Source organism: Ranitomeya variabilis, chromosome 5 (assembly GCF_051348905.1).
Source record: "Ranitomeya variabilis isolate aRanVar5 chromosome 5, aRanVar5.hap1, whole genome shotgun sequence".
NCBI classification, from domain to species: domain Eukaryota; kingdom Metazoa; phylum Chordata; class Amphibia; order Anura; family Dendrobatidae; genus Ranitomeya; species Ranitomeya variabilis.
This window is the reverse complement of record NC_135236.1, coordinates 671,382,472-671,396,630: the sequence shown is the minus strand read 5'-3', so window position 1 is coordinate 671,396,630 and position 14,159 is coordinate 671,382,472. Positions and strand designations below refer to the sequence as shown.

The following is a 14,159-nucleotide window of genomic DNA, read 5'->3' as shown; positions in this document are numbered from 1 at the left end:
ATATATGTACAGCTGGTATAACCTGCGCATCTCTTGTATATAATTATATATGTACAGCTGCTATAACCTGGGCATCTCCTGTATATAATTATACATGTACAGCTGCTATAACCTGGGCATCTCCTGTATATATTTATATATGTACAGCTGTTATAACCCGGGCATCTCCTGTATATAATTATATATGTACATCTGGTATAACCTGGGCATCTCCTGTATATAATTATATATGTACAGCTGGTATAACCTGGGCATCTCTTGTATATAATTACAGTATATATGTACAGCTGGTATAACCTGGGCATCTCTTGTATATAATTATATATGTACAGCTGGTATAACCTGGACATCTCCTGTATATAATTATACATGTACAGCTGGTATAACCTGGGTATCTCCTGTATATAATTATACATGTGCAGCTGGTATAACCTGGGTATCTCCTGTATATAATTATATATGTACAGCTGGTATAACCTGGGCATCTCCTGTATATAATTATATATGTACAGCTGGTATAACCTGGACATCTCCTGTATATAATTATATATGTACAGCTGGTATAACCTGGGTATTTCCTGTATATAATTATATATGTACAGCTGGTATAACCTGGGCATCTCCTGTATATAATTATATATGTACAGCTGGTACAACCTGGGTATCTCCTGTATATAATTATATATGTACAGCTGGTATAACCTGGGTATCTCCTGTATATAATTATATATGTACAGCTGGTATAACCTGGGCATCTCCTGTATATAATTATATATGTACAGCTGGTATAACCTGGACATCTCCTGTATATAATTATATATGTACAGCTGGTATAACCTGGGTATTTCCCGTATATAATTATATATGTACAGCTGGTATAACCTGGGCATCTCCTGTATATAATTATATATGTACAGCTGGTACCACCTGGGTATCTCCTGTATATAATTATATATGTACAGCTGGTATAACTTGGGTATCTCCTGTATATAATTATACATGTGCAGCTGGTATAACCTGGGTATCTCCTGTATATAATTATATATGTACAGCTGGTATAACCTGGACATCTCCTGTATATAATTATATATGTACAGCTGGTATAACCTGGGTATCTCCTGTATATAATTATATATGTACAGCTGGTATAACCTGGGTATCTCCTGTATATAATTATACATGTGCAGCTGGTATAACCTGGGTATCTCCTGTATATAATTATATATGTACAGCTGGTATAACCTGGGCATCTCCTGTATATAATTATATATGTACAGCTGGTATAACCTGGGTATTTCCTGTATATAATTATATATGTACAGCTGGTATAACCTGGGCATCTCCTGTATATAATTATATATGTACAGCTGGTACAACCTGGGCATCTCCTGTGTATAATTATATATGTACAGCTGCTATAACCTGGGTATCTCCTGTATATAATTATATATGTACAGCTGATATAACCTGGGTATCCCCTGTATATAATGATATATGTACAGCTGGTATAACCTGGGCATCTCCTGTATATAATTATATATGTACAGCTGGTATAACTTGGGCATCTCCTGTATATAGTTATATATGTATAGCTGGTATAACCTGGGCATCTCCTGTATATAATGATATATGTACAGCGGGTATAACCTGGGCATCTCTGGTATATAATTATATATGTACAGCTGGTATAACCTGGGCATCTCCTGTATATAATTATATATGCACAGCTGGTATAACCTGGGCATCTCCTGTATATAGTTATATATGTATAGATGGTATAACCTGGGCATCTCCTGTATATAACTATATATGTACAGCTGGTATAACCTGGGCATCTCCTGTATATAATTATATATGCACAGCTGGTATAACCTGGGCATCTCCTGTATATAATTATATATGTACAGCTGGTATAACCTGGGCATCTCCTGTATATAATTATATATGTACAGCTGGTATAACCTGGACATCTCCTGTATATAATTATATATGTATAGCTGCTATAACCTGGGTATTTCCTGTATATAATTATATATGTACAGCTGGTATAACCTGGGCATCTCCTGTATATAATTATATATGGACAGCCGGTATAACCTGGTATCTCCTGTATATAATTATATATGTACAGCTGGTATAACCTGGTTATCTCCTGTATATACTTATATATGTACAGCTTGTATAACCTGGGCATCTCATGTATATAATTTTATATGTACAGCTGGTATAATCTGGGCATCTCCTGTATATAATTATATATGTACAGCCGGTATAACCTGAGCATCTCCTGTATATAGTTATATATGTACAGCTGGTATAACCTGGGTATCTCCTGTATATAATTATATATGTACAGCCGGTATAACCTGAGCATCTCCTGTATATAATTACATATGTACAGCCGGTATAACCTGAGCATCTCCTGTATATAGTTATATATGTACAGCTGGTATAACCTGAGCATCTCCTGTATATAGTTATATATGTACAGCTGGTATAACCTGAGCATCTCCTGTATATAGTTATATATGTATAGCTGGTATAACCTGGGCATCTCCTGTATATAATTATATATGTACAGCTGGTATAACCTGAGCATCTCCTGTATATAGTTATATATGTACAGCTGGTATAACCTGGGTATTTCCTGTATATAATTATATATGTACAGCTGGTATAACCTGGGCATCTCCTGTATATAATTATATATGTACAGCTGGTACAACCTGGGTATCTCCTGTATATAATTATATATGTACAGCTGGTATAACCTGGGTATCTCCTGTATATAATTATATATGTACAGCTGGTATAACCTGGGCATCTCCTGTATATAATTATATATGTACAGCTGGTATAACCTGGGCATCTCCTGTATATAGTTATATATGTATAGATGGTATAACCTGGGCATCTCCTGTATATAACTATATATGTACAGCTGGTATAACCTGGGCATCTCCTGTATATAATTATATATGCACAGCTGGTATAACCTGGGCATCTCCTGTATATAATTATATATGTACAGCTGGTATAACCTGGGCATCTCCTGTATATAATTATATATGTACAGCTGGTATAACCTGGACATCTCCTGTATATAATTATATATGTATAGCTGCTATAACCTGGGTATTTCCTGTATATAATTATATATGTACAGCTGGTATAACCTGGGCATCTCCTGTATATAATTATATATGTACAGCCGGTATAACCTGGGCATCTCCTGTATATACTTATATATGTACAGCTTGTATAACCTGGGCATCTCATGTATATAATTTTATATGTACAGCTGGTATAATCTGGGCATCTCCTGTATATAATTATATATGTACAGCCGGTATAACCTGAGCATCTCCTGTATATAGTTATATATGTACAGCTGGTATAACCTGGGTATCTCCTGTATATAATTATATATGTACAGCCGGTATAACCTGAGCATCTCCTGTATATAATTACATATGTACAGCCGGTATAACCTGAGCATCTCCTGTATATAGTTATATATGTACAGCTGGTATAACCTGAGCATCTCCTGTATATAGTTATATATGTACAGCTGGTATAACCTGAGCATCTCCTGTATATAGTTATATATGTATAGCTGGTATAACCTGACCACCTTTTGAATATAATTATATATGTACAGCGGGTATAACTTGGGTATCCAGGCTGGTGGTTTTAATGTTATGGCTGATTATCGTAAACTTCATCATATAGGAAACGTAGTGTCCGTCCGTAGTGAATTTTAGGAGTTCTGGACGTGATAAAGCTCATATTATACCAGACGTGGCTAATATTTTGTGCAGAGAGCAGGCTGGAATCAATAAATCATATAACAGGGTCAGGAAATACGCGTTATCTAATAATCTGCAGTTATCTAATTACTACTGGTGGTGCTGAGATTCTCTCACTCTCCGCAATCACATGATCTGTAGATCTGACAGGTTAAGTGCATAGTCCATCATGTTCTGCCGAGGAATGGTGAAGATGAAGGGAAGGGACATTCGCTGCAAATGCACCCCGCCTGCCCTAAAAAGCACGGATTCCATTCTGATCCCGAGTGTTGATCAACTGGAGCTGATCACAAGAGTTTCACATATTTATCTTATTTTATTCTCTTTTGAAACCGACTATTCTCACTGTGACGAGCTCCAGAGGTCATCTGTTCATAGAGTCAAAGCTCTTACAGTAAAGAACCAGCTACTGAGGTCGTCTGTTCATATAGTCAAAGCTCTTACAGTAAAGAACCAGCTCCTGAGGTCATCTGTTCATATAGTTAAAACTCTTACAGTAAAGAGCCAGCTCCTTAGGTCGTCTGTTCATATAGTCAAAGCTCTTACAGTAAAGAACCAGCTACTGAGGTCGTCTGTTTGTATAACCACTGCTCTTACAGTAAAGGACCAGCGCCTGAGGTCGTCAGTTCATATAGTCACTGCTCTTACAGTAGAGAACCAGCTCCTGAGGTCGTCTGTTCATATAGTTAAAACTCTTACAGTAAAGAGCCAGCTCCTTAGGTCGTCTGTTCATATAGTCATTGCTCTTACAGTAAAGGACCAGCGCCTGAGGTCGTCAGTTCATATAGTCACTGCTCTTACAGTAAAGGACCAGCGCCTGAGGTCGTCTGTTCATATAGTCACTGCTCTTACAGTAGAGAACCAGCTCCTGAGGTCGTCTGTTCATAAAGTCACAGCTCTTACAGTAAAGAACCAGTTCCTGAGGTCGTCTGTTCATAAAGTCACAGCTCTTACAGTAAAGGACCAGCGCCTGAGGTCGTCAGTTCATATAGTCACTGCTCTTACAGTAGAGAACCAGCTCCTGAGGTCGTCTGTTCATAAAGTCACAGCTCTTACAGTAAAGAACCAGTTCCTGAGGTCGTCTGTTCATAAAGTCACAGCTCTTACAGTAAAGGACCAGCGCCTGAGGTCGTCAGTTCATATAGTCACTGCTCTTACAGTAGAGAACCAGCTCCTGAGGTCGTCTGTTCATAAAGTCACAGCTCTTACAGTAGAGAACCAGCGCCTGAGGTCGTCAGTTCATATAGTCACTGCTCTTACAGTAGAGAACCAGCGCCTGAGGTCGTCAGTTCATATAATCACTGCTCTTACAGTAAAGGACCAGCGCCTGAGGTCGTCTGTTCATATAATCACTGCTCTTACAGTAAAGAACCAGCTCCTGAGGTCGTCTGTTCATATAGTCATTGCTCTTACAGTAAAGGACCAGCTCCTGAGGTCGTCTGTTCATATAATCACTGCTCTTACAGTACACTGCTGTTTTCTACATGACAGTACCCTGCATAGAAGACGCTGATTGACATTTCATGCTGTGATTTAGTCTGTGATCTACAAATCTCACCCGGATCCTTCTCTACAAGTGTCTCTCCTAGTTTCATTCCTCCTAGATCGGATTTCCTGCACATTTTTCTGCAGCTGCAAAATTTCCATCGAATGGTGCAGAAATTGCTTGGGCTCTGAAAATCCACGGTGAATATCGGCAGCTGAAATTGACATTCTGCTGCGTTTGTTTTTGGATTTTCTTTTTATAAAATCCGCATAATGCCATTTTTTCCTTTCGTGGATTTTATCAGTAGATTTAACTCTTTGCTATGACAATGGGAGATTTCACTGCAGATCAGCCACAGAACCTGTAATGGATTTTTACCATCTCCTGCAGTTATCATCCATTTCTAACGCTATAATGGCTCTCACAACTCATAATTGCCATTCTGGACTTTGGAATAGATGGGTCGCCCCTCCACACTCCCCCCTCCTTTGTCTATTAAGCAACTTCCCAAAGTTCCTCTGTATTTTCCCAGTCTCCTAGATCATATCCCACGGCATTGGTGTAGCTGGGCAGTACATGGGTTAAGCAGAGAGTAATCACATTGCGGTGGCTCAGTGGGAGCGTGCGCAATCTGAGCATGTGATACAAACTCTTGTGAGTGTAGTAAGGCAGCACATGCTTCTCATTGACTGGCAGACTCGTGCCCCGTAGTATCGACCCTCACGTGTCACATCCGTGTGGCCAATGCTTCGTACAAAGTTCCTGCATGGAGGCAATTTACTTTCTCACAGGAGGGTCTATTGTAAAAGCCAAGACGAGCAATTACCACTCATGTATGTAATGAACGGGACTTCCCCTTTAAGAATAAAGTTTAGTTGGATTCATGTCTCCTTTAACTGCGTACACTCGGTTCTAATGGAAAGGCTCTTCTCCGATCCTGGATTATATCCCATTAATAGGATTACTTTCGATGCAAAAACTCAAAATGAAATCTCTTTAAATCTGGCCGAGAAAAACAAGCGGAGAGTTCTAATTCTCACTTCGTCCCCCCCCGGCCCATAATCTGGTGCGAGGCAGAACGAGGCTCTATATAACACCCGAGATTAAGACTAATCCCGCTGCACGTTCTCACTGAGAGAAGTCTAAAAATCTGCCATCACCGACTGCGTTCATGGAGCGTCTCTTACACCATCCCCAAAACAACGGATGAAAAAAACAGGACTGGCACGGTGTAATACTTCTTTTCTCCTGTTGGAGTGCTGTGGGGAAACTGAACACTTACTGCTGATCCTTCCTCCAGATGATCTCAGATTGAGATTGGTAAAATTTAGAGACAAACATCACCTTTATCTCTTTGTCATGTCATGTTGATAAACAGGTTTCACCATGTATGGGGACTCTGGATAATCCAGAGTTAAGAATCGGGAATGTCCCATTTCATACTGCTGATTTCTTTGTGATAGACCACTGTCAGAGACATCCAGCAGCGGCTGTCATAGAGAAAACAGGAGCACTCGGCCCAAGTGAGCGCTCTTGTGTATGGGAGAGGCAACCGAGATGATAGCTTGAGTGAGAACCATGTATTATGTATGGGGGGGCCCCAAATCAATTGTCAGGGAAGTTAAGGAACCAAGATGTCCCAACGATTCCCAGAGTAAGACCACCGTCAAAGATGTCTGACAGTGGCTCTCAGAGAACACAGGAGCTTTTGGGCCAAGCGAGCGCTCCTGTGTTTGGGAGAGGCAACCGAGATTGCATAGCTTGAGCGACAACCATGTATACTGTATGGAGGGCCCCAAATCAATTGTCAGGGGAGTTAAGGAACCAACATGTCCCAACGATTCCAAGAGAAAGACCACCGTCAAAGACGTCTGACAGTGGCTCTCTCATAGAGAACACAGGAGTTTTTGGGCCAAGCGAGCGCTCTGGTATTTGGGAGAGAAGGACGAAATCGCAAACCTTGAAAAACCATCATATACTGTGTGGGGACCCTGGTCAATTGTTGGGGTAGTTAAGGAACCAGAGTGTCCCATTTTGGACTGGTGATCCCCAGAGTTAGAGCACCATCAAAGACGTTCAGCTGTGGCTCTCTCATAAACAACACAGGAGCACTTGGGCCAAGCGAGCGCTCCCGTGTATGGGAGAGACGGCTGAGATTGCAAAGCTCGGGCGACAACCATATACTGTGTGGGGGCCCTGGACAATTGTCGGGGGAGTTAAGGAACCGGTGTGTCCCATCTTAGACTGGCGATTCCTGAGAATAGACCACTGTCAAAGAGAGACAGCAGCGGCTCTCTCATATGTAACAAGCGAGCGCTCTTGTGTATAGGAGAGATGTCCGAGATCGCATAGCTTGAGCAACAACCATCTAATAGGTATGGGGGGGGGGGCCGAAAACAATTGTCAGGGGAGTTAAGGAACCAACGTGTCCCAGTAATTCTTGGAGCTAGACCACCGACGAAGATGTCTGGCAGCGGATCTCTCATAAAGAGCACAGGAGCGCTTGGACCATGTGAGGCTCCTGTGTATGGGAGAGACGACTGTGCTCACAAAGCTCCAGTGAAAACCATATAATGTGTGGGGGCCCTGGACAATTGTTGGGGGAGTTAAGGAAACTACATGTCCTAGCGATTCCCATAGTTAGACCACCATCAAGTATGTCCGGCAGCTGCTCTCTCATAAAGAACACAGGAGCGCTTGGGCCAAGCGAGCGCTCCTGTGTATGGGAGAGACGGCTGTGAGCGCAAGGCTCTGGTGACAACCATATAATGTGTGGGGGCCCTGGACAATTGTTGAGGGAGTTAAGGAAACAACATGTCCTAGCGATTCCAGGAGTTAGACCACCATCAAGTATGTCCGGCAGCTGCTCTCTCATAAAGAACACAGGAGCGCTTGGGCCAAGCAAGCGCTCCTGTGTATGGGAGAGACGGCTGTGAGCGCAAGGCTCTGGTGACAACCATATAATGTGTGGGGGCCCTGGACAATTGTTGAGGGAGTTAAGGAAACTACATGTCCTAGCGATTCCCGGAGTTAGACCACCATCAAGTATGTCCGGCAGCTGCTCTCTCATAAAGAACACAGGAGCGCTTGGACCAAGCAAGCGCTCCTGTGTATGGGAGAGACGGCTGTGAGCGCAAGGCTCTGGTGACAACCATATAATGTGTGGGGGCCCTGGACAATTGTTGAGGGAGTTAAGGAAACAACATGTCCTAGCGATTCCAGGAGTTAGGCAGCCATCAAAGATATCTGGAAGCGGCTCTCTCATAAAGAACACAGGAGCGCTTGGGCCAAGCGAGCACTCCCGCGTATGGGAGAAATGACTGTGCTCACAAAGCTCCAGTGACAACCATATAATGTGTGGGGGCCCTGGACAATTGTCGGGGATTTAAAGGATTGGCGTGTTCCATTTCAGACTCTTGGAGACAGACAGCCGTCTGAGGCTCTCTCATAGAGAACGCAGGAGCGCTCACTAAAATAATCGCTCCTGTGTCTGGGAGAGTCAGCTGCCAACCAGACGATCTAGGACCATCAGCCTCGGCGACCTTCTTCCATCGCTCCATGATCGGGTTGTGGGAAAACCGCAGCGTACGTTTATGGCACAATGAGTCTGACTTGTGCATACCCCTTTAAGACTCTCCATCCATATGTGAGCATTATAAAGGCAGCTGCACTTTATAAGCCTTCGGCTTTAGGTCTAATGGCCCTTTATCATTGTGAATTAAAAGGGATATCTGGTGGGCAGCGGCCTTTATTAAGGAGCTGGAATTAGAAGGTGGCGGATTACAGCAGAGGGAGAATTTGGGCGGATAACGGCACGGCTGGAACAGACATCACCGAGATATCAGGGCTGTCCGCACGGACATAGGACACGATCGTCGGTTCCAGGTCCGGGCGAAAATGGGAAAAGCTGAAATAATATGATTCCGATAATGTTCTATACGTTCTACATCATTCTACCCGGGATCAACACGTCCGGAGACGCGGAGGGTGGAAACAAGACACTGGACGCAGAAATCCCGCCCGCTCCCAATTCCTCAGGTAAGGGTCGCTCCACTAAGGTAATAGCATTTCTGCTAACAATCTTGATCATTTACCTAAAATTTGTCATTACTCCAATTTTTTTTCCCCAAATTTTGAAAAAAAAAACCCAAAACAAACAAAAACCCCCAAACAATAAAAAGTATCATCAATAAAAATATAAAAAGTTAATGAATAACCTATTATTTTTAATTACAACTGTAATATTTTCTAATTCCATCCGTGTCCTAGTGTTTTTTTTTAGTAGCAAAAATACTGTAAATCCTGATCCGACCCAAAATACGTTACATAAGTTTTTATGCAATCATAAAAAGTACAAAAAAAACTAAAAAATTGTAAAACTGCAAAGAAATTTTACATAGAAAATACAATAATGAAAAATTTGAAACCTAAATTAGAAAGCTACAAAAATATGAAAAAAACAGTTTTTTTAAAATCTAAACTAGAATTGAAAAAAAAAAAAAATCCCCCAGTTTTACAATATTTTTTTCTAAACCCAAATCAGAGGGTCTTTTTTTTTTTAAATTAAAGAAAATTCAGAGTTTTTTTTAACCTTGTTGAGGGGGAATATTGCAGATTATGTCTTATAAATATATATAAAAAACAAAAAAAATTAAAATTTAAAAATTGCAAACAAAGGAATTAAAATTCTAGAAGTTTAGGCTTCTTCTGTAGATGACACAAGATGTTCGAAACTATACACGTAAAAACCCAAAACTTCCATTGTGTTCTAGCTGCGGCGCTGTGTCCAGTTCTCGTAGCGCCACCTGGTGGATCGTTCCACATGTCTGATGCTGAAGAACGTTTCTTGGGCTCAGTAGCCATATTTAGCTGCCAAGACGGCTTCCAATTACTGGGATTTTATAAGCTCAGATGTCAGAAGAAAGGAGACGACCTCCAGTGGAATCATCAGGAACCCCAGTGTCAGGGTAAGGAGGGGAACACTAGGGTTACTCTCTGAATTATGTCATTCACTTAGCACCACCTGGTGTTCAGAGTGTGTAATAACGCTCACGTCCACTAAGCTCATGGTCGCACATGCTCAGTCACACTCTCGGCAGCCAAGTTCCTAGGCCGTGATTCTTTGCCAATAGAAAGTCTCCTGCCCTGTTTGTCAGGACAGGAGCAAAGGAGTCTGTGTCAGCTGCCAGAGGTGGAAGGAGACCGATTCCGTCTAGTTCTCACCCCTACAATAAGGGAGACACTTTACATAGAAGGCTGGCAATAAACAAATAGGACTCCTAATCCTAGAGTAGGACTTTAGACCAGTAAATGACAGCACAACCCCATTCACTTCAATCAGAGTTGCAAATCACACACAACCTATGGAGAAAAGTGGCGCTATTTTATTATAAAAGCTTTTTGACTTTTCCAGTCACATCCCGCCTGCATTTCTCATTTTCTGCTCACAGCCGTCTCGCTGACTCCAAATAAAGGTTTTCGCCTTGCGCTCATCATCTCGCTGGTCAGCTGCTTCATCATCATCACAATGTTTGTCGCATTCACCGTCTGTTGTGTGCGGGAGCGACAGCTGAGCCTGCAGCGAGAGGCAGCCTGGGGCAGGTGAGTGGCGTCCAATAATCTTTACGCTTAGAACAGGAATATTGGGCACGTGCATTTTGCCCTTTAAGGTCCGATCCATGAGACTGTCTGTATAATTAAAGGTCCAGGCTTTAAAAGGGAGGGTGTCAGAACATAAGACTATTTCCTGTTCAGTGCATACGCCAGTACCTAGATAATCGGTGCAAGCGCAAGATTTTGGTGCCGACTGACCCGGCTCTTGTTAAAGCTGGTGTGGTAGTGATGGGAGAAGGGCGGGAGGGAAACGGGAGGGATGCGGGAGAGACATGGGAGACACATGGGAGGAGACGGGAGAGACATGGGCGGGAGAGAGAAGGGCGGGAGACGGGAGAGAGAAGGGAGGAGACGGGAGAGAGAAGGGAGGAGACGGGAGGGAGGAGACGGGAGAGAGAAGGGAGGAGACGGGAGGGAGGAGAAGGGAGGAGACGGGAGGGAGGAGAAGGGAGGAGACGGGAGGGAGGAGAAGGGAGGAGACGGGAGAGAGAAGGGAGGAGACGGGAGAGAGAAGGGAGGAGACGGGAGAGAGAAGGGAGGAGACGGGAGGGAGGAGACGGGAGAGAGGAGAAGGGAGGAGACGGGAGAGAAGGGAGGAGACGGGAGAGAGAAGGGAGGAGACGGGAGAGAGAAGGGAGGAGACGGGAGGGAGGAGACGGGAGAGAGAAGGGAGGAGACGGGAGAGAGATGGGAGGAGACGGGAGAGATGGGAGGAAACGGGAGAGAGATGGGAGGAGACGGGAGAGAGATGGGAGGAGACGGGAGAGACATGGGCGGAGACGGGAGAGACATGGGCGGAGACGGGAGAGACATGGGAGGAGACGGGAGAGAGATGGGAGGAGACGGGAGAGAGATGGGAGGAGACGGGAGAGACATGGGCGGAGACGGGAGAGAGAAGGGCGGGAGAGAGAAGGGAGGAGACGGGAGACATGGGAGGGAGACGGGAGAGAGAAGGGAGGAGACGGGAGAGAGAAGGGAGGAGACGGGAGAGAGATGGGAGGAGACGGGAGAGAGATGGGAGGAGACGGGAGAGACATGGGAGGAGACGGGAGAGACATGGGAGGAGACGGGAGAGACATGGGAGGGAGACAGGAGAGAGAAGGGAGGAGACGGGAGAGACATGGGAGGAGACGGGAGAGACATGGGAGGGAGACAGGAGAGAGAAGGGAGGAGACGGGAGACATGGGAGGAGACGGGAGACATGGGAGGAGACGGGAGACATGGGAGGAGACGGGAGAAGGGGGAGATGGGAGGGAGATGCGAGATAGAAGGGAGTGGAGAGGGGAGGGAGACGGAAGGGGTGGAGACGGGAGTGAAGATGGGAGAAGTGGGGGAGGAGATGGGAGAGGAGAGGGAGACAGAATGGGGTGGAGAGGGGAGGGAGATGGGAGTGGATATGGGAGAAGGGGGTGGAGACGCGAGAAGGGGGGGGGAAACCGGAAGGGAGACGGGAAAAGGAGATGGGAGAAGGGGGTGAAGCCGGGAGAAGGGGATGAGACAGCTGACGGGAAGGTGCACCACACGACTTGACTGCGCATCTCAATTTCTTAGGACTAACGTGCATGAAGTTGTTGCAAATTATTTTCCATGATCTTCAAACGCAAATTTAAAAAAAAAAAAAAAAAAAACCTGCAATCTGTGGGGGATTTTGCTGCAGATCCATAGGAAAATTGACAAATTAAAATATTTTGGAAAATGTATAGGTTTCTTCTTCTTAATCTTCTGCCAGCCCCACATGGTCACGTAATTGACCGATCATCGTAGGCATCTAATGTAACATCAGCATAGGGGGAAGCAGAAAATTTATTGCTTGAAAAATCTACAACATTTAGGGCAGATTTGGGTGTGGATTATTTCCAGAGCAAACCAGATCTATGTGAACTTGGACTACAAGGTTTTAGAGAGAAAGAGAAAAAAAAAAAAGAATTTCTCTCCATGGTCAGAGTTAGAGGAAATCTGTCAACAGGTATATAGGTTTTTGCTATGATATCTTCAAGCTGCATACTGTAGGGGCTGAAACCCTGATTCCAGCGATGTGTCACTTACTGGGCTGCTTGGTGAAATTTTTTTTTTTTTATAGCATCCCTGTTTTCTCTGCTCAGAATGCAGTTATGTACAACCCCGCCCACACCACTGATTGGTAGCTTCCGGTGTACACTGCCAATCAGTGATGTGGGCAGAGTTTAACAGATTAGCAGGACTCCCTGGCACGTGACACCTAGTCTTGTAGTGATAATTTCCTGCTGATAAAACCCTTATTGTACTGAAACTACAACACACACCCTAGTAAGTGATACATCACTGGAATCAGGGTCTCTTGCTCTACATCATGCTTCCCTCAGATTAACTAAAATCTGCTGTCAGATTCCCTTTAAGCTGGGCCTAAGCGAGGCAGAATCCTGAGCCTGCATCACGATTACTCAATACAACCTGACATGAGGACAGGGAGGAATCACTGCAGGTGTGTTATGTACAGGACACAAGGTGGTAAAGTAGGACCCGTCTACCAATGGGAATGAGTCAGGGGCAGGTCCTGCAGCGCTCTAGGCCCCCACTACGAGCATGGCTGACCAAGAAAAGGCGCAAAGATGCAAATGATTTTTTTTTTCTCTGCAGGAGTGCACCCAATCCAGGGTTCTTCATGGAGACCCCAGTGCGGTTCGGCGGTAACAGTTTCCATCCTGACCCCCCGCAAGAGTCCGGCCTTTACCGCTCCGTCTACTTCAAAGGCCCAAATGGATTAGAAAATTGCGGTTTTCAAACATAAAAAAAATCAGCTATGTAATTTTATTGCTTACTCGTACTACAAGGATTTCATCGCAAAAAGTATGTTTTTGTAAAAATTAAAAAAAATGTAATAAAGAAAAAAAAAAAAAAAAGGACGTGTATTGCAGTGATGAGGACACATCGTCACAAACACTGCAGATCTCTATTCGGGGAAGGAGGTTCCGTCAAAAACAAAAATCCTGTTTACAGCAAAGCAAACTTACAGGTTTCAGAAAACATCCATTGCCAGACCATAAAGAGGTGAAACCCAGAGCAGCATTGTAAAAAAAAAAAAATAATAATAGATTGCTTCTATTCTGAATTTTTTTTTGTAATCGTTCATCCTTCGGGTAGGACATCAATATCTGATCGGTGGGGGTAGTGGTTGCTATGATGTCTCCCATACACAAAGACATAAGGGATTCTTGCTCTCTTTTTTATGTACCACATGTTCAAAAGCAGCAGCAGCAGCATGGAGGATGTTA

At 43.7% G+C, this 14,159-nt stretch overlaps 1 protein-coding gene across 2 annotated transcripts in view; it reads left to right on the top strand.

Annotated features, from left to right (window-relative positions):
- LOC143776927 (uncharacterized) overlaps window positions 1-13,706 on the top strand; it is a 28,938-nt gene extending 15,232 nt beyond the window's left edge. Inside the window, exons 1-4 of one of the 2 annotated variants that reach the window (XM_077266780.1) lie at window positions 9,025-9,333; window positions 10,068-10,262; window positions 10,746-10,896; window positions 13,525-13,706. In XM_077266780.1, coding sequence (XP_077122895.1) covers window positions 9,213-9,333; window positions 10,068-10,262; window positions 10,746-10,896; window positions 13,525-13,675 — 618 coding nt within the window. In that variant the 5' untranslated portion in view covers window positions 9,025-9,212 and the 3' untranslated portion in view covers window positions 13,676-13,706. Of the gene's footprint in view, window positions 1-9,024; window positions 9,334-10,067; window positions 10,263-10,745; window positions 10,897-13,524 lie in introns of those variants that run through there. The other variant, XR_013215948.1, reaches the window with a different exon arrangement.
- Window positions 13,707-14,159: the final 453 nt, after the last annotated feature.